The sequence below is a fragment of the Triturus cristatus genome, chromosome 2_2 (genome assembly GCF_964204655.1).
Source record: "Triturus cristatus chromosome 2_2, aTriCri1.1, whole genome shotgun sequence".
NCBI lineage: Eukaryota > Metazoa > Chordata > Amphibia > Caudata > Salamandridae > Triturus > Triturus cristatus.
The window spans coordinates 357,182,412-357,204,619 of record NC_140582.1 but is presented as its reverse complement, the minus strand read 5'-3'; the positions used below and the strand labels follow the sequence as shown (position 1 = coordinate 357,204,619).

Below are 22,208 nucleotides of genomic sequence, written 5' to 3'. Positions count from 1 at the left end.
TGGGGTGGGGTTGTGCACCCTTTGTCAAGAGGCCCTGCATTTCTGGATATGCCTGTAACAGCAGGGCATATCCCTACTGGTTCAACATCTGGCAGGTTCCCTGAACGCCAGGGCAGACAAACTCAGCCGAGGATGCCTAGCGGATCACCAATGGCTTATCAGCTGGTTGGTTTGCCCTGATCTGCAAGGCCATCCCTTACCAAGGTCTCCTGTGCAGATCCCAGGGCCCTGTCAGCAGGCTCCTGATTTGCCCTCTTCTCATCAAGGTATGGGAAAGGTTTATTCAGCTAATCCCTGAGCGAGAAGTGGCCTGTAACCTACGGCTGTCATGCTTTTGTCAGAAACAGCCCACCCTTGGGCTGTCATGAAGGTGTCACCCACACATTTGGCTCTGTGTTGCAAAGGGGTAGGACCGTCCTCTTTTTCTACATGTGAACGGGTATTGTATGAGCTCTAACATGATTCAGGCTAATCTTGAACCAGGGTATCAATTACTGAGGCAGCCCCCCCAGGAGTCTACCATGGTAGTGTGCAGACCTAACCTCCCGATCTTGGATTGGGCTGGGAAGGTACCACAAAGTGGGGTATTCCTGCTTGTCACCTCTGGATTGGGCAAGTCCAAACACTAGGCAATCATGCAACTCCTGACCTGACACTGGGACCAGGGACCTGGCAACCCTCTGTCCGGAAAGAGTTTTACGTCCAACTTCTAGAAATATAGTAAATTACTATTATAAATATGGTGCCAGTCTCACTTGTGGGGCTCTGCTGGCAGGGAATGGCTTTACAGGTGTGACTTTGTCCTGCCTCGGTAACCAGGGGCCCAGCTGTGCCGACTTTAGGCCCCCAGTTGATTTATCCCTCTCTGCTTTTACCTGATCGAATGGAAGGCTTCCTTGACAGGTCCTGTCCTTCTGCTATGATGGAAGTGAGCACTCTGACCTGCTCCATCATAGCTGAGCTACTAAGTTTTTATACAGTCCATCAGTGCACTAGCAGTGTGGAGCACTGGCCAACACTGGAAACCTGGAGGTAATAGTAGAAGCTGTCCAACAAAGGGTCTTCGAGGTCCTCTTGCCCCGCAAAGCTCCCATTACAAGTATTAAGCAAGGCCCTATGACAGGTACATTCATCAGACCAGATTTCTGCTTCCCTATGCTGATGCACGGTTGCTCTCATTGTAATTTCCTATTGACACATTTACATGGTCAATCTATCCCTTCTTGTGACAACTGATATACTGCTATCATCAAACATTGGGTGGCGAAAGGTTTGCAGTCCGCAGATTCAGTAATGCTCTGCAGAATCTTGTGTGAAAGATTGTAAAGCAGGTAATACACGTTTATGTGGTGTGCTTCTCTGGGAACTAACCGACGCAGCTCTGCCAAAACTTCAGTTTCTCAATTGCAGAAGATTGGAAATGAAGTGAGATGCCCATGTCTTAGATGTTCAGTGTGCTATCTTAGCAGTACAGAGCCGCTGACCCCAGTGTGTCTGCGCGTAGTGATGAATGCTGACAGAAGCCAACAGTAACAAATATAGTGCTCTCCATGAGATGGGTGCCTCCAAAGCAGCTCCGAGAGCCTCAATAAATAGGAGTGCTTCCCTCACTGGTGGGAGTGCAGAGGCCAGCCATGCACTATAGGGAAAGAACTGAAATGCTGTAAGAGTTGGTTGGTTGGAGGGAATGGGAAGTGGCCATACTCGTTTCTAAGGATACTTTTGAGGCTTGATTTTACTTTGGAGCTGTGGCCTTATATCTTTTAAGCTTTGTATCTCTCTTTAGGCCAACTTGTTTGATGAAAAGGGACAACGTCTGGAGAGCGTTTTCCTGAAAGACCGCAAGGTATGTTAAATGCTTCTATTTATCACTTCCAGGAATATTTAATGTGCTATTGGTGATGTGCCACTTAGTACTCTATGGTTGTGTTAGTATGAGAATCTGATGTAATATTTGTTTTCGTTTGTAGTAAATTTGTGTGAAAGGAAGAAGCGAAGATTGTGGTAGTTGGTAGAGAGGGCAAAGGAAAGAACGTGTGTGACTGAGTGGGCAATTGATTATCTTACCTGTAGTGTGTTGTGGTTCAGTCATTCAATAAACACTGAACATCCAACGTCTTACATTCAGCCAAAACTCTTCATAGAAGTCGTCTTATGACAGCATTCGGTTTCAACCCGTAAACCCACATTTCACCGCCATTAAGGTTCTCAGATATTTCGTGGCAGCTCTAGTAAATCGAAGACTTGTTATCTTGCGTTTTCCGTTATTCTTACTGATTACCTGTGACATGGTTGCCCCTGACGAAGGGACATTCTGGTCCCGAAATGCATTGGGCTTCAATTGAAACTGGCTTCAAGTTGTCTACAATTGAAATTGGCTTCTACTTATCTCTGAATAAAGCAATGAACTTTTGTTCTTTTACTCATGTATAAATGTATTCATTTGGATTGCTGAACTAAGCATATTATGATTGTCCTTAATGTTCACATTTTAGTATGTGACTGATTAATGAAAGCATTTACTATTCAACTTTGGTATATTTATCATCATTATTTTTTGCTGTAATTCTGTTGATTTGTGTCTATTTGGAATGGTTTTGGACAAAACCTAATGAACAGTGCACAGTACTAGTAGGTTTCCTTGCTATATTACCTTTCAGTCATTCAATAGACATAAGTGATTTTTATTGTACTGTTTGTCTTTTTATTGAGCATTAGTCCATACTATTACTACTCTCATCGGCCTGAGAATGGTGTTTTCAATGCAGCCTGTTTTAGTAAGTCTGTTGGCTAAAGCACCAATTTGATGTTGCAAACTATTGCTTGTTACTACACTTCGATTCCTGTTCATTTGTTTTCATCTGAATTTTTTTATATTAGGATGATCAAAATAGAGGAAATTGCCTTTTTGACAAGGCAGGCCATTCAGGTTACCAAATGTTCCCCCTGAAGTTTCACACTACAGCTGCCATTTGTTCCCTTCCTCTAATGTCAGTCTCTTAATGGGTTGGTATGCAAGAGAGTGACCCTGGTATTAAGAAATCCTACATCTGACACAGTAGTTTGTCTTCAATGGATGATACATTTGTGATAATAATATAGCGCCAGGACACCCTTGGGTAATCAATGCGCTTTATAAAAGTTATTAACATAACATAACATAATCTTGAGATCCGAAAAGGCACTAAATTGCTGAAGATGGAAAAAGACACTTGTGCTCCTTTTTACTTTAATTCTAATTCTGATCCATAGGAATCCTCACACAGTTTAGAACAATGCATACTTTCCCTCCAGAAACCAACAGGAATCCATTAAGATACTAAATACTTTTTATAACCTCCATTAGGATGCTAATTACTTTTTTTAATATCTTCTAAGTGAACTGCCAAAGTGGTAGTTTCCGAGATTAAAGGATCAGTCTGGTGGCTTAAAGGGCCATGTCTTTACCTCGCCCTGAATTGCTAGCAGCCAAAATTTCTGTTAAAAATGAAGTATGAGGAAAGTTTTGAGGGAGCTATATCTACATTTGTAAATTTCAGGGTTGAATTGGCACCATTTCACCGCTGAAGAAACCGCGGCTGCTATAGATAATTTTCTTATAGCTGAGGACAACTTCCAGGGGTGGAGCTGGAATGAAGCATTGATTATCATTGTACCTGGCTCTCCAGGGCTCCGTTTCATTAAGAACCGTTTGTATGACTTCTGTGGCGTCTCCTGTATGCTATGGTGATGCCCAAGTGTGGGTCCCATAGTCACTGTGCCCTTGGGCTAAAGCTACACTTTTTCTTTTGAGGCCCAGATAGGCCTAAACATTGTGAGGTTGTCTGATTTCCCAACTGTAGGGAACTTGACATGGCAGTTTGAGTTGAATTGTTCCTATTGGAACAGATCTGAAGCTGATTTACATAGGGTTCGTATCTATCTAGAGTGACATTGTGGCCAAAGAAAATAAATGATGGACTGGAATGCGGTCTGAGTAAATAGAAGTAGCTGAGATTAATCTAAGTATTTTGCTCATCACTGTTTTTACTGTGGTAATGAATGGCAGTCCTACCTTCTGCAGCCGGATCACATCTGTTTCTCTTTAAATAAATAGACTGGACCAGCATAAAAGAAATTCTATGTTGCCTCTGAGACATAGCTCAGCACTTTGGAACCTGTGAAGATCTTGCACCATAATTACTTCCATATGCATTTTAATGCACTACAATCTTCTCCTAAGCCCCAAGTTTCTGTTATTACTAATCTTGTTAACAACATTTATCCAGTATTGGGGTATCTTTCATAGATTCACATGCCTGAATCATTCCCCGTCGCCGAGGCGGGAGTCCCACGGTAAATACAAAAGTAGTGCCAAGAGTAAATAATAGTAGTAGGCTAAAAGAAAAAGCCTAAGGCCCAAGTCTTAGTAGCCTATCTACATCATTATAGAAAAAAGAACCAAAGATTGGTCCCAGACAATCAGCTGCCAGCACCCTCCAGAACCTTCCCAGCAGAGGCAGTTCTCCTCAGATTTTCACCGCACGTCGTGTGTGAAGGGAGTCTCCCTGAGCTCTGCTCAGTTTCTTCAGCTATTACTACTTTTTGGATCATCCAAGATCCTACTTCATTTCTCTGACCCTATTAAGGCAGTAATATGGCAGAGTGGCAGGAAACAAGGTAATAGACTACGAAATATGTCTAACCTTTCCTCAATATAACTCTCACGTTCTGAGAGATGAGGCTATTATTGGGACTACAGAGACTTTCATCTGTCACTTCTGATGAGAACAACGAGGATTCCTTCACCTCATAGGAGAGATCAAAGGGAGAAGTCGCGCCAGGAGCCTCCAGAGGGCGCGCAAAAAAGCCATAAAGACCTACCTTGAGTCTTGATAGGCACTTCTCACAGAGAGAGGCAAGTGGGAAATACTTCCTCAGAGGCTGATCTTACAACTCCCTTTTCATCCCTACATCAGGGAAATCTGTTTAACCTGACATTAAGGAGTCTATTCCAAAACTCCATGTCTAATATTACTGCTGGTGAAAACGGCATGCTCTTTGTCTGACTCTCCTTTTCTATCTCAGGATAGACTTGTTCTTAAACGACACTGGAAAAAATTAAGACTGGAGAATTTTTACCATCAGCTCGAGAAGGTTCCTTTAGGTCCGCTCACCGAGGTCGATTGTGGATACGACTCCTTCTGTGAGTGGATATCTGGTGCCCTCGATTCTCTGATTCCTATGTGTTGGTCCAAGTGTCACCGGAGGGAGCCGAGCCCTTGGTATGACACTTCCTTGGCATCTCTTAAGAGGGCCTGTAGACAGGCCGAAAGATTATGGAGGAAGTCGTAAGACCCAGATCTGAAAATATGTTATCTGGCCAAGGTCAAGATTTATCACAGGGCAGTGTGTCAAACTCGCGCTTCCTTTTATGCTCAACAGTTTCAGAACTCTGCCAATCCATCGAAACTTATTTTTAAAGTATTAAAGGACTTGATGGCGAAGAGAGCAACTGCAGTGGAAATATGCTTGGACTCACATTGTGAGGGTTTGGCCTCTTTCTTCCATGAAAAAGTGCAAGCCATCTATCGCACTTTCCCAACGGGTTCCCTGATGCTAGAGCAGGTTGGTCGCACCTTAGGTGAGGGGGAATGCCTTTCCATCTTACCCCCCTTATCTCTGGAGGTGTTTGACTTTCTCAGCGCCAAAATCAAGTCTGGATCTCCGGCAGACCCGCTGAAACCGGCCCAACTCAAGACCCTGGCACCGGTTTGCCGTACCCCGGTGCTGTCCTTGATCAACCTGTCTCTCTCTTCTGGAGTGGTTCCCGTTAGATGGAAACAGGCAGTAGTCACGCCAATTCTGAAGAAGGCGACCCTTAACCCCCTTAAACCTGAAAGCTACCGCCCTATCTCACTTCTCCCTTGGGCCACGAAAATAGCGGAGGCCCATGTGAATGCCACTCTTACAGACCATCTTGGTAGGCTTAACATTCTCGACCCTACCCAGAACGGGTTCCGTGCGGGTCATAGCACGGAGACGGCCCTTCTCTCGATGGTCGAGCATCTGCGTTCCGTGCTGGATTCCGGTCGGACGGTGGCACTACTGTTATTAGATGTTGGTGTCGCCTTCGACACGGTCTCGCACGGGATTCTGATTCGGCGTCTTGAGGAGGTGGGCGTTTCTGGCTCCGCCTTGCACTGGTTTCGTTCCTTCCTTACGGATAGGTCATTCCAGGTGGCGATCCCGCCCGGTAAGTCGTCATCCTACCCGCTAGACCAGGGAGTCCCACAGGGGTCTTCACTGAGTCCCACCCTTTTCAATCTGTATGTGAGACCGCTGGCTGCGGTCGTCAAGCGGTGGGGCCTGACCATGGTCTCTTACGCAGATGACACGCAGCTGGCGGTCACACTGAGTGGGGACTCCGACCTGGAGGCTCCCAGGTTCTGTGATGGTCTGCGGGAAGTGGCTAACTGGATGAATTCCAACTGTCTCCAGTTAAACACCAAGAAGACGGAGATTATGGTGGTTGGTAAACAGGTGGCTTTGTGGGATGACAAATGGTGGCCTTCGGAGTTGGGTGTGACTCCCCTCCCAGCGGCAGAGATAAAAAACTTGGGGGTGTGGCTTGATCCTTCTCTGAGTTTCATCTGTCATACCAAGAAGGTGGCGGCTTCTTGCTATGGCATCATCAGAGGACTTCGACCCATCCTCAAATTCTTTGATGCACCCACAAGACAGCTGGTGGTCCAAGCATCAGTGCTGTCCAGGCTGGACTATGCCAGCTCCCTACTGGCGGGGATAAACCAGTCAGAATTTCTGCGGCTCCAGCGGGTTCAAAACGCTGCGGCCCGACTGGTGACAGGTCTGCCTAGGCGATGCTCGGTGTCCAATACTCTGCGCTCTCTCCACTGGCTCCCTGTGCAGCAGAGGATTAGATTTAAGGTTCTCTGCTTTGCATTTAAAATCCTAAAGGGTACTCCCCCCACAAATTTTTGAGAAATTGCTGATCCCCTATGTCCCCTCTCGCACTCTTAGATCGCTAGGCCAGAACTTAGCAGTGGTCCCGCGTTTTAAGTTGAGCAGAATTGGTGGCCGCTCTTTTCGAGTCCTGGCAGCGAGTTGGTGGAATTCTCTTCCTCCACAAATCCGGGCCATCGATGAGCTCCTTCAGTTTAGACGGGCTATCAAGACCTTTTTATTTGTTTAGCTTATCTGTTGTGTCTCGTCTCCTTTTGTCCACTTTTAGTGCTGTGTTGTGTTCACCTTCTCAAAGCGCCACGACGCCCCTTTGCTGGGGCAGCTGTGCGCGGTACAAATAAAAATAACATAACATAACATAACTGCCTCAACAATATTGACCTCATCTACGATGGCCTCGTCTATGATGGGCCTCCTATGATGGTCGTCTACGATGGTCATCTACGACTGCCTCATCTACTACGGTCGTCTACGACGGCCTCATCTACAACGGCCTCATCTACGACGGTCGTCTACGACGGCCTCATCTACGACGGTCGTCTACGACGGCCTCATCTACGACGGTCGTCTACGACGGCCTCATCTACGACGGTCGTCTACGACGGCCTCATCTACGACGGTCGTCTACGACGGCCTCATCTACGAGGGTCGTCGACGACGGCCTCATCTCCGAGGGTCGTCGACGACTGCCTCATCTACGACGGTCGTCGTCGACGGCCTCATCTACGACGGTCGTCGACGACGGCCTCATCTACGACGGTCGTCGACGACGGCCTCATCTACGATGGTCGTCGACGACGGCCTCATCTATGATGGTCTCACCCACGAATGGCCTCATCTACGATGGCCTCCTCTACAATGAGATTGCCCAGGACAGCCTCATCTCGAAGAAAAACTCATCATACGATTGCCTCATCTAGGACTGCCTCATTTACGGATGGCCTCACCTATGATTACCTCATCTATGATGGTATTGTCTATGACCATCGTCTACGACAGCCTCATCATGTATGGATGGCCTCATCTACGAATGGCCTCATCTACGAATGGCCATCATAGGACTACCTCATCTATGATTGCCTCATCTACGGATGGCTTCACCTATGATTGCCTCATCTATGATGGCATTGTCTATGACGGTCGTCTACGACAGCCTCATCTATGATGGTTGTTCAGGACGGTCATCTATGACGACGGCCTCGTCTGCAATAACCTCGCCTACATACCCATGTCTACGACAGCAAAGTCTACGATGAGATCGTATAAGATGGCCTCATTTATGACTGTATCCTGTACATAATTTAATACAGCGGGCAAGAACTAGACTTCTACTGCCAGTTAGTCGAACAGACAGAATGTTTCCTTTATGATTTCAAAGAAGAGTCCAGGAAGATCTCGAGTGTGGTACCTATACTAGACTACATCTATTCCAGCAGTGTTTCCGCACATAGAAAAGAAATACTGTGCACCTGCTAAAAGCCCATACTGTCTAATGGGTCACCCTCAGCCAGCTTCAATAATTTTACAGGCCGCCCAACAGTGATCTAAAATCCCGCAACGCCTATCACCACACAAGGAAGGACGTCGTCTGGACCTTATAGGCAAAACATTCTCTACCATGGCAGCGGCCTCTATTAGAGCTGCCAATCCTCTAGCCATAATCGGCTGTTATGACCGTCAAATGTGGTCAGACATGGCGAGTCTCATTGACCTCATTCCTGAGGACCGAAGGCAGAAAGCAAGAAAGATTCTGTTGGAAGGATAACGTGCCGCATCGGAAACTATAGTTGCGCCTTGGACATAGTGAACACCAACTTCCGTCAGCTAGCAGGGGCTGCAGTGTTTGGACACCAGGGATGGCTTAAAGCCACTACTTTCAAACCTGAGGGGCAATTAAAGATTCTAGACATGGCCCATGATGAAGAGGTTTTTGGTTTGGGGAACATATTGATGAAACCCTCTTAGCTACAAAAATTAACACGGATACTGCAGGATCATTTGGCACCCTTTAATACGGGTGCAGATCTTTCGGAGGAGCGAGAGAGCGTGGTTTATTCGTCAAGAGGAGGATACCAAAACCAACAGAATAGACAGTATCAATCCCAGTACAGCCTTACAGCCAGACATCATATTGTCAATAGTCTACGGCTAGTTTCTCCCGTCAGGGTGGTCGAAAGAGATCGCAGTATCAAGGCCGAGACGCTAACAGGAAGCAGTGATCTCCATAGGGCACCAACCATTTTACCCTTCTTACCCGTGGGCCAGAAGATATCAGCTTTGTTCACAAGTGGCAGGAAATTACATCAGACCAATGGGTTCTAGACCTAGTAACCAATGGCCACACCCTGGAATTCATCAAACAGCCACCTATTACTCTGCCCAGGGGTCCCCCTCGTCGTCATGAGATTTTGAGTTTTTTAAACAAAGGAGATTTTATGGCTTCTCTGGATATGGAAAATGCATATTTCCACATACCTATCCACCCCAAACATCACAAATATCTTCGCTTTCAAGTGCCTTGCGCCCATTATCAGTTCAAGGTGCTCCTGTTTGGGCTGAAATTGGCACCAAGAACCTTCATGAAGTGCTTGGCACCAGAGGCAGCAGCATTGCGATCTCGAGGAATACAAGTGTTCCCTTATCTAGACGATTGGCTGCTCAAAGGTCCTTCAGAACATGAAACCAAGATTGCCACAGCAGAATGTATCCATCTCTACTCTTCTCTGAGGCTGTTTCTCAACGACAGCAAATCAGTTACGTCCTCCAAGTCATGTTTTTTCACGGAGCAAGGTTACACACGGTCCAATGCAACGCATTCTTGTCACTTGGTCGCCAACTGCATCTTCAAAAATTGGCAAGGTTAATTTGAAGAAAAAAAAAAAAAAAGGCCAGTTTCAGTCCGAATGTTCGCTTCGCTCCTGAGGATGTGCTCTTCAACGATACATCTCATACCCTTGGTACGGCTCAAAATGCGACCTCTTCAGGAGGAACCGCAACTTCAATGGCAACAAGCCATTGATTCGTTTGACGATACCATCAAGGTCACACCGCACATGATAAATTCTCTACATTGGTGGTCGCAGACAGAGAATCTGACCCAGGGTCTCACGTTGCTACAGACCATTCTAGATTTCGTTTTAACGACCGATACCTCCATGGAAGGATGGGGAGGTCATCTGCAGGATTTGATCTCAAAGATAAAAACAACAGCAGATCAACAGGCTGAGCGTCGCGCCGTTTTTCTGTTTTCTCCAAGCATTCCTCCCGAGGATTAAGGGTTCGTCGGTGCTAGTCCTGACTGGCAATACCATCAGCATGTATTATATCAACAAACAAGGAGGATAAAAATCAGCTATGCTCTCGCAAGAAGCTTAGAAATTGTGGGAATACGGCCACTTTCCACGAGATGCCCTGAGAGCCAAACACGTCAGGGGTCTCCTCAATACCCTGACGGACACGCTGAGCACGTCTCAGTCGGACTGTTAGGAGTGGAAGCTGGAAAAGGAACAGGTGAACACAGTGTTCCAAGCTTGGGGTAAGCCAGCCCTGGACCTATTCACAACAAGAGAGAACAAAGAATGTCAATTTTGTGCCAGCAGGTTCCCTCAACAGGGATCAGGGATTGGTGTGTACGCTTTTCCCCAATACCATTGATTCCGAAGGTGATCCGCAAGATGAAGCTGGAAGGTTGCCGTCTAATTCTGATTGCACCCCGTTGGCCAAGACAACATTGCTTCCAGGAACTTCTACTATTGTCTCAAGGCAAACCCATTTGCCTACTGCTGACGCCTATTATGTTGTCAAGGGTCGGAGGCCAAGTGGTTCATCCGGACCCACAGTCACTGCACTTGCATTCATGGCTCCTGATTTCTTAGAGTTCAAGGACCTCAACATTTCACAAGACTGTCGTGAAATATTGGCCAAATCTCGTGCCCAAAGCACAATCAAAAAACTTATCGCTTCAAATGGAACCGATTTTGCTGTTGGTGTGAGGCAAATAATATTCACTCAATCCAAGCTACTGCAGAACAAGTTCTCCATTATCTGCTTTCTCTAGCCAAGTCTGGGCTTACTTTTTCACCGGTCAAAGTACATCTTGCTGCACTTTCTAGATTCAGGAAATGCTCAAAATTCCCTCTTCTCTGCTAGCCTTTACTTATCAAACAATTTATGAAAGGAATCTTCCGAGCCTTCTCTCCAGTGCGAGCACCCCTCCAGAGTGGGAACTCAACACTGTGCTAGTGCAGTTAATGAGGCGTCCATTTGAGCCTATCCATAAAGCTGATCTCAAATTCCTCACTTGGAAGGTTGCCCATTTACTGGCTCTTACCTCGGCAAGAAGGGTTAGTGAAATCCAAGCTTTCACTATAAATGAACCCCCTTTTACATTTTGCTCGGGACTATGTAACCCTTCAAACAAAACCCAGGTTCTTTCCTAAGGTACCATAAAATTTCACTTGAACAAACAGGTAAGATTAAAAACATTCTTTCTGGATCCATCCACTTCAGCTGAAAGAACATTACACTCGCTGGATGTTACACACTGTTTTAAACTCTACCTACAGAAAACTAAGGATATCAGACGATCCAACCGGCTGTTTGTGGCGAATAGTCAAGCAACTCTTGGAGATGCTGTAACAAAGCGGAACAATAGCCACATGGCTGGCATCTGCTATTCATTTCTGCCATGACAAGGCTAACAGACCTTTGCAGAGGAAAGTCAAAGCTCATTCAACAAGAACAGTATCGACGTCGACAGTTTTGTTTGCTGGAGTAACTCCGGAAAATATGTCGTGCTGTGACATGTAAAAATGTCCACACGTCGACGAAGCATTACTGTCTTCAATTTTCGCATCAAGGATATGCAGTGGTTGGACAGGCTGTTCTATGCCATCTCTTTCATTAAGATCAGACTCAGGTACTTTTGCCCTTTTATGTATTATTCCATTCTTTAATATTCATGCAAATGTACAGATTTACATATCTGCAAGATTTTAAATATTTGTGTGTTTATATATATATATATATTCACTGAAAAAACCATAGGTTTCACACATGTTATAGTTAGCTGGACATTTTACTGATAAAAAACCAATGAAATTCCCCCGTTATAGTTACTGCAGGCGACTATAACTCACGCGACCGCAATCCTCTGCTAATGCTAATACTGTATTTAGACACTTATTTGCCCATGTCTTCTTCCATTAAATTTTAGCTTTACATATATTACAAATATTTTTTTTTCATAAAGACACATATGTCATCAGCAGAAGATTGCGGTCGCGTGAGTTATAGTTGCCTGCAGTAACTATAACGGGGGAATTTCATTGGTTTTTTATCAGTAAAATGTCCAGCTAACTATAACATGTGTGAAACCTATGGTTTTTTCAGTGAATTTGCAAGGTTTTGTAAATGCTAAGTTACTTTACGCCATTCGTGGCGTGCGCGCCCAGTTAACGCAGTTCGTTCCGTGCGCGCACGGTGCGCTTCGCGCACCGTGCGCGCACAGTGAGCATGCGGTGCGCTTCGCGCCCCGCGCGCCCACTTTACGCAGTTAGTGCCGTGCACGCACAGTGGTCACGCGGTGCGCTGCGCGCACCGCGTGCCCACGTTAAGCGGGATGGGCCATGTACGCACGATGCGCTTCGCGCACCGTGCGCACATGGGGGACATATTTTGCGCATCTTTGTGAAATGTATTCTTCGGGCACCATTTGCACACGGGGGGGGGAGAATGTGGATAGTTTTTTTTTTTTTTTTATAATTTTTTACCGTGCGCGTACGGTAAGCGTAATCGGCGATTTTCCGGAAAAAAAAATTTTTTTTTTTTTTGGGCTTGGGGGTGGTTTGGGGACCCCTGTATCAATGCTGGGTGGTTAGGATCTCATGAAACTGCCTCTTTACATATATTTGGGGTACGTTTTTGCTGCCCAACTCAGGAAGCGAGAGAGAAAATGGCGGCCGCCGCTTCCTGGTTTCGACCGACTCGAATGTTTACTAAGATCTAAGAGCCAATCAGAATCGCGCACGCCACCGTACGCGTACGGTAAGCTTACGGTAAGCGCACGGTAAGCGCACCGTAAGCTGCCACAGATATATATATTGATTTAAAGGCTATTTTCTCAGAATCTACTGAACAGATTTACACCAAACCTACAAAAGGCACTTCCTTGACCTGGGGACTACCTCTCTGCCAAATTTCATTAAATTCTGTTCAGCCGTTCGGGCTGTAGCCCTGTCTAAAGGTCCTATGGAAAAATGCATGGGAAAAACGCGTTTTGGGACCCCCCTTTTATCTCAGCCCCCGCTTGACGAATCCCCCCGAGACTTTCAGGGTAGGAGCGGAGCGTAGCGCCCCACCTATTTTGAAAAATTCGCGAGGATTCGTCGACCGGCGGCAAAGTTATTCAAAATAGAATGTTGCGGATTTCCTATGGAAACGTGGTCCTAACTATAACTACCTACTGGCGACCGCCAGTAGGTAATATATATATATATATATATATATATATATATATATATATATATATAATAGCTAATACTTGGATATAGCTTGGTTTCCTTTAAGACTACTCTTTTTAAAAAAAAAAAAAAAAAAAAAAAGAAAGAAAGATGTGTTTTTTCAAGCACTGAGGATGCTATTTGGGAGTTTGAGAACCAGTGTCTCCCACCATCCGCAAACGACAGTATATGGTTATACTGCTTACTACTCTGATTCAGGCATGTGAATCTATGAAAGATACCCCAATACTGGATAAGAAAACAAGTTACTTACCTGTAACTACAGTTATCCAGTATTGGTATCTTTCATAGATTCACATGCACCCACCCTCCTCCCCGGCTAGTCAGTTCTCTATATCTGGTATACTTACTTCTCACTTGTGCTAGGAAAATCTGAGGAGAACTGCCTCTGCTGGGAAGGTTCTGGAGGGTGCTGGCAGCTGATTGGCTGGGACCAATCTTTGGTTCTTTTTTCTATAACGATGTAGATAGGCTACTAAGACTTGGGCCTTAGGCATTTTCTTTTAGCCTACTACTATTATTTACTCTTGGCACTACTTTTGTATTTACCGTGGGACTCCCGCCTCGGCGACGGGGAATGATTCAGGCATGTGAATCTATGAAAGATACCAATACTGGATAACTGTAGTTACAGGTAAGTAACTTGTTTTCTTATTCACCAATTCTTGTAACCCACTTTTTTGGGCTCTGTATAAAACCACTGAAAACAACCTGAAACATGGAAAAAGAAATAGTTTGCCACTTAATTTCACTCCAGAAAGAGTATAGCAAATATGTAGCTGCCCCCTTAATAAACATAAGTGTGGCCTCTGTAAAGCCATACTAGCAACAATGGTAGTAACAAAGCCAGTGAGAATTTGGATTTATTGAAGAGTTTACAACTGGAAACTACCAACCTCCTGTGAGAATCAAAGGATCCAACATATGGGGGGTAGAAAGACAGCTGGAAACAAAGCAATGGAAAATTCCAAAGCAGTTTAATTCAAAATACAGTCCCCATTGACTCTACCTCATCTCCTCCCGGAAGGGTCTACTCTGCCCACCTTTGTAACATTCACAACCTCCAGCCCTTGGAGGGCAGGGGGGAGTGGTGCTATCTGAGTACGAGACAACACAGTTTTCAGAAATGTAATTGTCCAGTGTTCCCATGAATGTCCAGGAACATGTATTGCTTCCCCTTATAGGGTACTCATGCACACAGGGAAATCCACTGCCGCCTCCATTTCTCTTGCCAGTAACTCCTTTCATGTGGACATGAATACCCTCTTTCCTTCAAAATGCTAGGTTTGAGATCAGGGGGAAAAAAAAGAGTTGTTTGACCCCGAGCTGCACAATTTTCTGCTTTGTGTCAGAATATTGTCCAGAATTACCACCACCTCTATGCTGCGATACATGCCCATGCTCACCTTCTGTTTTCGCCCAAGAGGGGGGGGGGGGGGGGGATCTGTAGGACTTCCCCCGTGAGCAGTATTCTCCATCAGGCACTGGAAGAGGCACTATTGCTAACAGTATCTCCCTCAGCAGGCTGCACACATGCCTGCAAACCCTGTGGACAGCAGAGAGGAGCTGGTTTCAGGAGCTCACAAGAGACGGGCCGCCTTGTTCTCCTTTTTGCTCCACCGCTCCCAACTCTAATATTAAAGCATCCTCCTCACCTAGTGATCCTATTCTGGCTCATATGTTCTAGGTTTTTGCTTAACGTCTTACAATAAAAATGTGATTTGGACCTGATAAACACGGTTTCAACCTGCTGGTCAATGTTCCTTCTCCTAATCAAACTGCAGAGCATTGTTAGCTTGTTATAACTCTGTTCTGTGGCAAGAGGGAGACACTGTACACTCTGCCCTGCATACTTCTACATGGTGACAAGCGCCAACTGATCTTTTTTGTTTCATTAAAAATGCAGCTGTGGTGTATTTTAAGTTTTTAATCCATACAAAAGTTTTTTTTATTCTATCTTGTCATTACGAGCACATTTTTAACGAACAAATCTCGATAGAAAAGCACTGTATTATGCCCATTGTATAAGTTGCTATTCTTTTATGAAGTTCGCAACCCCATGCTCTATGGTTGTATGCGACTTAGTGAAAAGCTATATTATGATCGCATTGGCTTAAATTTTGCAATGATTTTACGTCATCTCGCAATAAAGTTATTCATTCATTCAAGTCTTGTTTAATTGAGAACACCTCCTGTTTCAGATAAGATCTGTAAACATAAGTATCTCTTTATTGTTGCAAAGAACTGATTTTGTTCCTTTTTTGCTGCTTGAAGGACCAATCCCTCATATCAGCCTCATCTGCTTTATCAGCAATACTTACTTCCCTTTCGAACTTACAGGGGGTGGTATCTTTTGGGCAGTCTTGTTACTTTTTTACCACTGTGTCTTGAGGGGCTAAGAACCATCTCCATGAACCATCCAAACAACTCCTTCAATCCACCCTTCTGCTGTAAGGCAGAGAACTCCACAGAGCGGATAGTCTAGACCTTTTTAAGTCTGTCAACCTTTGCCTAAAACAGCATAATGGAGGATTTAGCACAGTTTTAAAATTTGCTGAAGTAATTCTCAGCACTCTAATCAGTCACCTTAGAGGTGATCTCTTTCACAGGCAGGCACAACTTACCTACATTTTTTGACCCACGACAAGAGTGCTCTCTCCTTTGATGTAACTTCAGTCTCCATATTGGGATACACAGTCTGCTGCTTCCGAATAGCAGCTAGAAGAAAAGGCTCTCCTCAAGGCATCTTAGGCTGGTCAACACCAGCCATCTCCATAGGATTTTGCTGATCACTAGAGTTAATGGTAGATCTGGGGTTTATGGAGCCATCTTTGGCAGTAGTGGTATATGAAGTGAAGACAATGACTGCATACCATTATTCTGATGTAAATTGTTATCGCTTTGCCCCCTTTACCTTGTCCAACAGCAAACGCTCCTCCCTCGCCTCCCCTCTCTAGAAAGTCTTACTTGCTGCTCTCCTGTGGGGTCATGAACAACTCCCCTCCCAATCTCTTGAACAACTGGGGAACAATCACTAATTCCCTCGCCTCCTCACACTCTTGACTCCCTCACAGGGGTAGTGACAGTGTGTGCGCCAATTTCTCACCTACATCATTTGACATAGTGGGAATCATCTTAAAATGCAGACTTCAATTGGAGGGTACGCAACTGCCTCCTCTCCTCTCACAGGTATGAGCCCTCCTGATCTTGTGGCGGTCACAATGGACAAACAGACTGGAAAGGAAGCTTGCACTGTGGGTTCTGAGCCAAAAAACAAACCCTGCCCTGTAAATGGACGTGAAGAGTGCATTAAATCATACATTAGAAAGCACAAAGAATTGCAAAGTAGCCCACAAAAACAAAATAACAACAATTCTCACAGCTCAATCTTTCTCATAGGATTGAAGACATCATTTTTTTTGTTAGCACATTACTGTGATATATACATTTGTTTATGCAGTATAGACAATAGAAAGATATTACAAACCACAATATTTACACTGTGTCTTTACACACAACCTTGAGCAAACCCCGGATACCAAAAACCCCCCAAACCATCTCATTCAAACTCACGTTCACTCAAAGAAACATACCAAACCATTCCCATACTTTAATCATTCAAACATAAATACCACACCTCAATAAAAACAGCAAAATATAATTTTCAATATACCAGGAAAGAAAAAGTTGGTTAATAATGCATCCTTTTGCCCTAAGAAATGGGATAAAATTTGGGGTTACTGGACGAAGTACAGGGGACATTGAAGCCTACATGAATCATTATTTGTAATCAACAGTGTTCCTTACTCAAGTCAAGAAACTGAGGAGTCCTGTAGATGACATCAAATTCTTTACTGTAATACCGTATTATCACTGTAATGAGAGTGAATGATATGTATATGTGTGTATATATATATATATATATGTATATGTTTGTTTCCAAAGTTCCTCCTGCATTGAGAACGCACTCGCACAACAGGTGGGTTTCTAATCCTCTATTGGCAATTTGAAGGTGCAATTTCTTCCTGACTTTAAAACCTCATGCCAATGCGTTTCGAAGTATCTCACTTCTTCTTCATGGGCATAAGCGTTCATACAAATTTACTGCTTGAACACCAAGTTGCTGCATGCTCCTCATTTTATAGGCCTCCGGTGTGCCTTTCTTAATAGATTTATTTACTGTTGCACGCTGGTACTTGTATTCCTAATTCCTTCATTTTGACCCTCCAGTGGGTTTAGTGTGTACTCGCGATATTCAAAGGACCAATTTCGCCCTCCAGTGGGCCTCGGGGAGCCATTGCGCCCTCTCAATCCTTTGCCCTGCTGTGCCCGCACGGGCCAAGCACTAATTCTCAGCCCGCGGCCCCGCGTTGGTCTGTAGGGTGGTGCAATTCTCCATGGCCGGAAGCGCCGTGTATCCTTGTTTCCAAAGTTCCTCCTGCATTGAGAGCGCACTCACGCAACAGGTGGATTTCTAATCCTTTATTTGCAATTTGAAGGTGCGATGTCTTAGAAAGAGGGGGAGAGAGAGGGAGAGAGAGAGAGAGAGAGAGACACAGACACAGAGACAGAGAGAGAGAGAGAGAGAGAGAGAATGAGAATGAATATATATATATAACACCAAACAAAGCACACGCCAACCCTCAGCAGCGTGAAACCGGCCACACCAGCGTAAAAACAGACTGCCTCTTTAAGTGAATGGACATTGGTCCTTCTTCAATGTTTAAGTTACGTTTGAAATAGCTAACGAACCCACCCTTGAACTGTGCATTTGATTAAGAGGTGCTTTACCTCGAAACGCGTCATGCAGTTTTTCCTGGAATAAAAGATTTGAAAGTACGCTGGTGTGGCCGGTTTCACGCTGCTGAGGGTTGGCGTGTGCTTTGTTTGTATTTATGAGGTGTCTGACACACCTGAGACCGGCCCGACTCGAAAGGCTGTGGCGCTTTACTTGTCAGATTCCTGGTAGATATATATATGTGTATGTGTATATATATATATATATATATATATATATATATATATATATATATATATATATTAAGCAGCAAAGCGTGGTCAAAGAGCGGCGCGCTCATCTGCTGGTGCGTCGTTGGGGGTAAAGACCACACACCCCTAAATAAGTAACCGTTTCAACTTCCGTCTTCATCAGGTGGTTGCAATGGGCGCACTTAGCACTCGAAGACAAAGGGAACCGGAGGACCCAACTGCAAGAACCCGCACTACGTGACTCCAATGTAAAGGACTGCCTCACCGTAGGTATTAAGGTGAGAAGCGGTCCTTAAGTTTTTTGAGCACCGATGCGGCCCAAGTTAGAAAGTGGAGGAAGGGCATGGAAGTTGCAGCAAAATATACAAAAAAAATCATGATGCCGATTAACAAGCACTCAGCTAATAATTAAAAATGGACTATTCCTATAAAACTTAGTGTCTGGACTATAAATACCAGCTTGCCTAGCACTAGACTAAAGGCACGGCACATTGCAACCACCTGATGAAAACGGAAGTTGAAACGCGTAGTGGTGTTGCTAGACTACTGCTGAAACAAAGAGCTGTTTATTTGAACTTCTAGGAGTGCGTCGAAATCCTCCTTTGTTGGTTACTTATTTAGGGGTGTGTGGTCTTTACCCCCAACGACGCACCAGCAGATGAGCGCGCCGCTCTTTGACCACGCTTTGCTGCTTAACATTTTGTGAAGAGCTGCGGCGCCCGGTACATGCAAAGAAGTTTGGAGCAGGCGGGGAGATACAAATCTCCTGCGGGGCGCACTTAGCACTCGAAGACAAAGGGAACCGGAGGTCCCAACTTCAAGAACCCGCACTACGTGACTCCCATGTAAAGGACTGCCTCACTGTAGGAATTAAGGTGAGAAGCGGTCCTTAAGTTTTTTGAGCACCGATACGGCCCAAGTTAGAAAGTGGAGGAAGGGCATGGAAGTTACAGCAAAATATACAAAAAAAATCATGATGCAGATTAACAAGCACTCAGCTAATAATTAAAAATGGACTATTCCTATAAAACTTAGTGTCTGGACTATAAATACCAGCATGCCTAGCACTAGACTAAAGGCACGGCACATTGCAACCACCTGATGAAGACGGAAGTTGAAACGCGTAGTGGTGTTGCTAGACTACTGCTGAAATAAAGAGCTGTTTATTTGAACTTCTAGGAGTGCGTCAAAATCCTCCTTTGTTGGTTATATATATATATATATATATATATATATATCATGTGATCAAGACCCGAGTGGGGGTCGAAACGCGTTATGGCGATCAGACTGGGCAAGTAATTAAATAAAAATATTCTGATTGGCACCATCCTTTGGGTCCGCTCTTCATCTTTTTCTGCCCGAGGGAGGCAGTGGCAAGCGGCGATTTGCGTGTATATATATATATATATATATATATATATATATATATATATATATATATATATATATATATATATATATGTTTCCAAAGGTGCCCAGTATTTGAAGACGCACTCACAGTAGATGTGTTCATCACGAACTTTAATTTAAAAACCGGCATTTTTCTTCCCAATGAATCTTGTAGCCTGACGCGTTTCAGAGCACTTGCTCTTTTCTCAAAGGCATGCTGGCAGTTCACGAGTGCTTCACACACCCTCTCTTCCCCTCTGCGTTTAAATAAGTAATTACCCTCCGGTGGGTCTCTCTGTTAATTAGCACTGGTGCTGCATGCTGGGATTCAAAGTATGTGTGAAGTATTTCTCTCCCTTCGGTGGGTCCCGTGATTTCTGCCACAGTACAGCATAATAAAACAATTCTTTTGTACCCTCCAGTGGGCCTCAGGAGTCAAATCCGGTTTGTATTTCAAGAACATCCACTGTGCTGTCCTTGCGCATTGAAAAGTTCAAAGCCTCAGCCCCATGTTTCTTTGGATGGCGGTGCAGTCTTCCACAGCCTGGCTGCCGTGATTATTTGTTTCCAAAGGTGCCCAGTATTTGAAGACGCACTCACAGTAGATGTGTTCATCACGAACTTTAATTTAAAAACCGGCATTTTTCTTCCCAATGAATCTTGTAGCCTGACGCGTTTCAGAGTACTTGCTCTTTTCTCAAAGGCATGCTGGCAGTTCACGAGTGCTTCACACACCCTCTCTTCCCCTCTGCGTTTAAATAAGTAATCTCTCTGTTAATTAGCACTGGTGCTGCATTCTGGGATTCGAAGTATGTGTGAAGTATTTCTCTCCCTTCGGTGGGTCCCGTATATATATAAATATCCAGAATCCAAATTGCGGTAATGCTGGCGTGCTGCCAGATCGCTGGTGGTGCTTTAAAAATAGCGCTACCGCTAGCGCCATGAATGTACAAGAAATAATCCCCAACCAAATCTGATTAAGGAGAAAGCACTCGTCATCATGGTGCTTCTATTTAAAACAAATATTCATTAAAACAGAAGATGCACTACATTGCGCAGCAATTGGGTACAAGTAAGCTTGTGGGCTGATGACCACACATTCTTTAAACAAAGCATAATCACAATTATTTCGACAACTGCAACAGTGAAAATCCTTCAAACTAAATTGATTTTGGATTGTTTTCAATCTGTGCTATTTCGTGTTTTATGCCCTTCAGTTCATATTGTTTGAAGAAAACTCCCAACATGCCTTATTCTGCTTTCCACAAAACCCGGACTGGATTTCATACACGTCCTTCAGCTGCAGCCAAGGGCATCTTTATAATAGCTTTAAAATCCAAAGACACGCATTTTTCAAGTTCAAATTATTTCACTCTCAGCACAGTTGCCCACCTTTTTAGTTCATTAACTCCTTACTGGTGCATGTGTCTTCGAGGGTAGTCTGCTTTTTACTCGGAGACGCTTTGCTGATTACAAACAATTGTTCACATTGCTTAGGGAAAGATTTATGGCGGCAACTTCTTAAAGTTTCAAATCCATATGTCCAATGTAACCAGCCTCGATAAGCAGCAGCACGGACCCACGAGACCACCGCTCTCTTGGCCAGTGCCATCAGCAGTGCCCAGCTCCATAGTAGGAGCGGTTATACCAGGGTGAGGATGTGCAATTAGGTAGAGAAGCTCCAGTCCCCGCCAAGAGAGCATAGGCTCCCAGCGTTTGAACTCCCTCCTCCACCGATGCGTTCTCCTCTTCTCCATCGCCACACTCCTTTCATGGGGGCACGCCTGCCTCAACATCCAGAATCCAAATTGCGGTAATGCTGGCGTGCTGCCAGATCGTTGGTGGTGCTTTAAACATAGCGCTACCGCTAGCGCCATGAATGTACAAGAAATAATCCCCAACCAAATCTGATTAAGGAGAAAGCACTCGTCATCATGGGGGTTCTCTCGTTTATTGCGCAGGTTACATCAGGCTATGGACAAACAGGAACGCGTTTCGGCAGACAAGCTGCCTTTCTCAACCTGAAATGCGCCATATTGGTGCTTCTGTTTTAATGAATATTTGTTTTAAATAGAAGATGCACTACATTGCGCAGCGATTGGGTACAAGTAAGCATGTGGGCTGATGATGTATATATATCTATATACACACACACACACACACACACACACTATAATCTGTCGTATGATTCTAAATGTATTGCTAAGTTTGTTAATAAAAATAATACATCTTTGTTTTATATATACATTCTTATATTTCCAAATTTCCCCTGCTAGATGGCCCACAGTTCCTCCATCCAATCGAACCCAGGTTAAATAAATGTCCTGGTCAGACCGATTTCGAAGT

General features: G+C 44.6%; 1 protein-coding gene across 5 annotated transcripts in view; it reads left to right on the top strand.

The window, feature by feature from the left end:
* Positions 1-22,208, top strand: part of ZGRF1 (zinc finger GRF-type containing 1) — a 619,324-nt gene that overhangs the window by 62,403 nt on the left and 534,713 nt on the right. For all 5 annotated transcript variants that reach the window (XR_014978114.1, XM_085641436.1, XM_085641435.1 and 2 more), the window contains exon 4: positions 1,787-1,846. Coding sequence is in view for 4 of the 5 variants with exons in the window: in XM_085641436.1 (XP_085497562.1) it covers positions 1,787-1,846 (60 nt within the window). In the remaining variant the exon portion in view is untranslated. The remainder of the gene's footprint in view (positions 1-1,786; positions 1,847-22,208) is intronic.